Source organism: Amphimedon queenslandica, unplaced genomic scaffold, assembly GCF_000090795.2.
Source record: "Amphimedon queenslandica unplaced genomic scaffold, v1.1 AMPQUscaffold_12833, whole genome shotgun sequence".
NCBI classification, from domain to species: Eukaryota; Metazoa; Porifera; class Demospongiae; order Haplosclerida; family Niphatidae; genus Amphimedon; species Amphimedon queenslandica.
The window spans coordinates 15,616-18,390 of NW_003546931.1; the positions used below are offsets into that span (position 1 = coordinate 15,616).

The following is a 2,775-nucleotide window of genomic DNA, read 5'->3' on the forward strand; positions in this document are numbered from 1 at the left end:
ATAGGCAGAGCCATGCTCACTGATTATATACTTATTATTGTTATAAATAAGAACTGCTGCAAATCATATTATTCATATACTAGTATTCAACCAATAGCTATGCATGCACCTTGACAACCAGATGCATATTGATCTGAATTTTTGTACCAGACCCCTTGAAGTTTACTGACATACCAAATTACCATTATGTGTATATTGTACAGTAAGTATGTCTTCATAGGAAGAGACACACAGATACATATTTAGTACACTAGTCAATAGTGTCTGCTGGAGTAGAGGAGGAGGTGTCTGTTATAAGGAGTGTATCTGTTAATAGTATCACATTGTACTAATAATAGTGATAATAGTATTTAATAATAATTGTTTTTAATAGTAGTTTGTCGTTCCCAAACTGTTTGACTGCTCCCACTACTGTCACTAGTAATGTTATCATATCTTCAATGAGACACAGGGGATAATTGTTAGTTTTATAGTAACTGCTGGTAGTTCCGTCAACAACAGCTGCTAATAGGGACTAATAAATAATACATAATAAATGATCCAGTCACTGATCATGTGTACATTATACACTTAATGTTATGAATAGGAACTACTGCAGCATCATATTGTTCATCATCTACTGTGTCTGGTAATCAACTCGATTATGAATAATTTTGTAGATGTTGACTCAAAACCTTTAGAATCAGAATGGCGTTTGATAGGATACAGTGTCTAAGTGTCTTGTATGAGTGGATATTTTGATAATATCTTTTGCATAATGTCATGTTGTTTCTGTTACAGTACCTACTGCTACAGTGTCATCTAATGGAAGCAGTAGATCTACTACTACTAGCAGTGCCAGCAGGCAAACTGTTAGTACTAGTAATACTGATAATGGGAAAAGGTCACTAGGTAAGTAATGTATCACAATGCTGAATAATCTATTAATTCATTACCACCACAGATATAGAGAATGTTGAAATGGTAACAAAGGTTTTAAATAAAGCTTTGTTTGGTGCAACAAAATGGGTGGACTTGGGCCTGAAGCTAGGTCTACTGATGCCAAGACTCAATGTCATTGGAGAAGGAGGTGGTGATGCGTATAAGCACTTGAGGAGGACAATAGAAGCATGGCTAGAGGGAGAAGATAATGTAACTAGTAGAACATGGCAGACTTTGATAGATGCTGTGGAGGGAACAGGAGACCGTGCAGCTGCTGAAAGGATACCTAAGAAACTAAAAACTCTTTACAATATTACACTTTAATAATGATAATAGCATAGTACAGTTTTAAGTAATTATTATGAGTTGAAATGATTGGCATATCCTTTTGGCAGAGGTGCCAGGAGCTAGTAAATAATTGTTATCATTTCAAGTAACAACAGGATAGGGGAAGGGCAGTATAAGGTTTGTCCCAGTACACAAGGAATGGAAAGGTGAATGAGTAAATCATATACTACTGAACTCTTCGTTAGGTTAGTTAAACACAGGAAGCTATCAGTTTTGATAGCAATCAGGTAGCAGGTATATATACCAGTAGTGAGTATCTGCTCACATTAGAAGTTGTTGAGAGTGTTCAGTAACAGAGCTTCATTCTAAACCTTTGACTGTTCTTCTTATAACTGACTAACATGCCAAAAAGTAAGTGCTTGACTATAATATGTAGCTGATGTATATATAATTCTAATCATGTGATGCTTTTGTACTGGTGTGCATATTCAGGTCTATAGGAATAACATAATTTAATTTGTTGCTGTCCTATCTGCCACTTGCTTTGCATGTTGTATACTTTTGTACTAAATTTATTATTTCTTCACACTTTAGAACTGGACATTGATGAGTTGGCCAATGTGATACAACAGTTAGAGGAAGCATGTTTTGCCAAAACTAAATGGAGGACATTAGGAGAGAAACTTGGACTGCATGATAATACACTGAATATGATCAGTGCAAATGAAAGAGGTGACATTGACGGTTGCTTTAGAGAATGCCTTTCAAAGTGGCTGAGAAGAGCTGATAATGTTGATAAAGTTGGTAAACCATCTTTTGATACACTGGCTGATGCTCTTGAGAAAATGAATGAGTGTAAAGATCAAGCTGATGCTATAAGTAAGTGTATAACAAGGACCACATCATTATTCTCATTATAACAACATTATTGCACCAAGCATATTAGTTACCATCTTGCGCCACATGCAATGGCAAAAGTGTAGATACTGTAACATTGTATTTGAAAACTGATACTACATGCAGCAGCTGAGCCATTTTAAAATTATCATAATATTTCCTAATCTACACTCTATCTTTAGGGAAATTAGCACAAGAAGGAGATACCGGCAAAACGGGAGAAAAGAATGCTAAAAGTACGGGTAAGTGAAAATCTAAACAGCAAATTTATTTGTACTTTTCTCTATATAGGGCCAAAAATTGACTCCACTAAGAAAAGCAGCAAAGGTAATATTGACTGCCTGTAACCAATTGTAGCACTTTAGTTAACAAGTCACAATCTAAGCTATGGCTCTCTGCTTAGGCTAAAGTAGTAAACAGATTTTGTCATGAAATTGGTTTGAAAACTAATTAGCTATTGCATTTAAAGTTTAAAAGTCTTGCTTAAGGTAGCAGTTGCAGAAACCCCAATTGTGTGGGAGGGCTGAGGGCCATAATCAACTTATTTCTGTCGGAGTCTGTCCCTCCAAACAAGCACAGCTGCTACTCATAACGCCCACGTATTAATAATAACACTACACACATAAAGTGCTTTGTATTGATAAAGATCTACTAAACTGATCCTCTTTA

General features: G+C 35.6%; 1 protein-coding gene and 1 long non-coding RNA gene across 2 annotated transcripts in view; both read left to right on the forward strand.

The window, feature by feature from the left end:
• LOC109586576 (uncharacterized) overlaps positions 1 to 1,336 on the forward strand; it is a 3,379-nt gene extending 2,043 nt beyond the window's left edge. The window contains exons 2-3 of the mRNA XM_020002780.1: positions 781 to 891; positions 944 to 1,336. Coding sequence (XP_019858339.1) covers positions 781 to 891; positions 944 to 1,245 — 413 coding nt within the window. The 3' untranslated portion in view covers positions 1,246 to 1,336. The remainder of the gene's footprint in view (positions 1 to 780; positions 892 to 943) is intronic.
• Positions 1,337 to 2,275: 939 nt separating this feature from the next.
• The window catches only part of LOC109586579 (uncharacterized), a 7,441-nt gene continuing 6,941 nt past the window's right edge, over positions 2,276 to 2,775 (forward strand). Inside the window, exons 1-2 of the long non-coding RNA XR_002187101.1 lie at positions 2,276 to 2,348; positions 2,398 to 2,433. This is a non-coding gene — a long non-coding RNA (uncharacterized LOC109586579). The remainder of the gene's footprint in view (positions 2,349 to 2,397; positions 2,434 to 2,775) is intronic.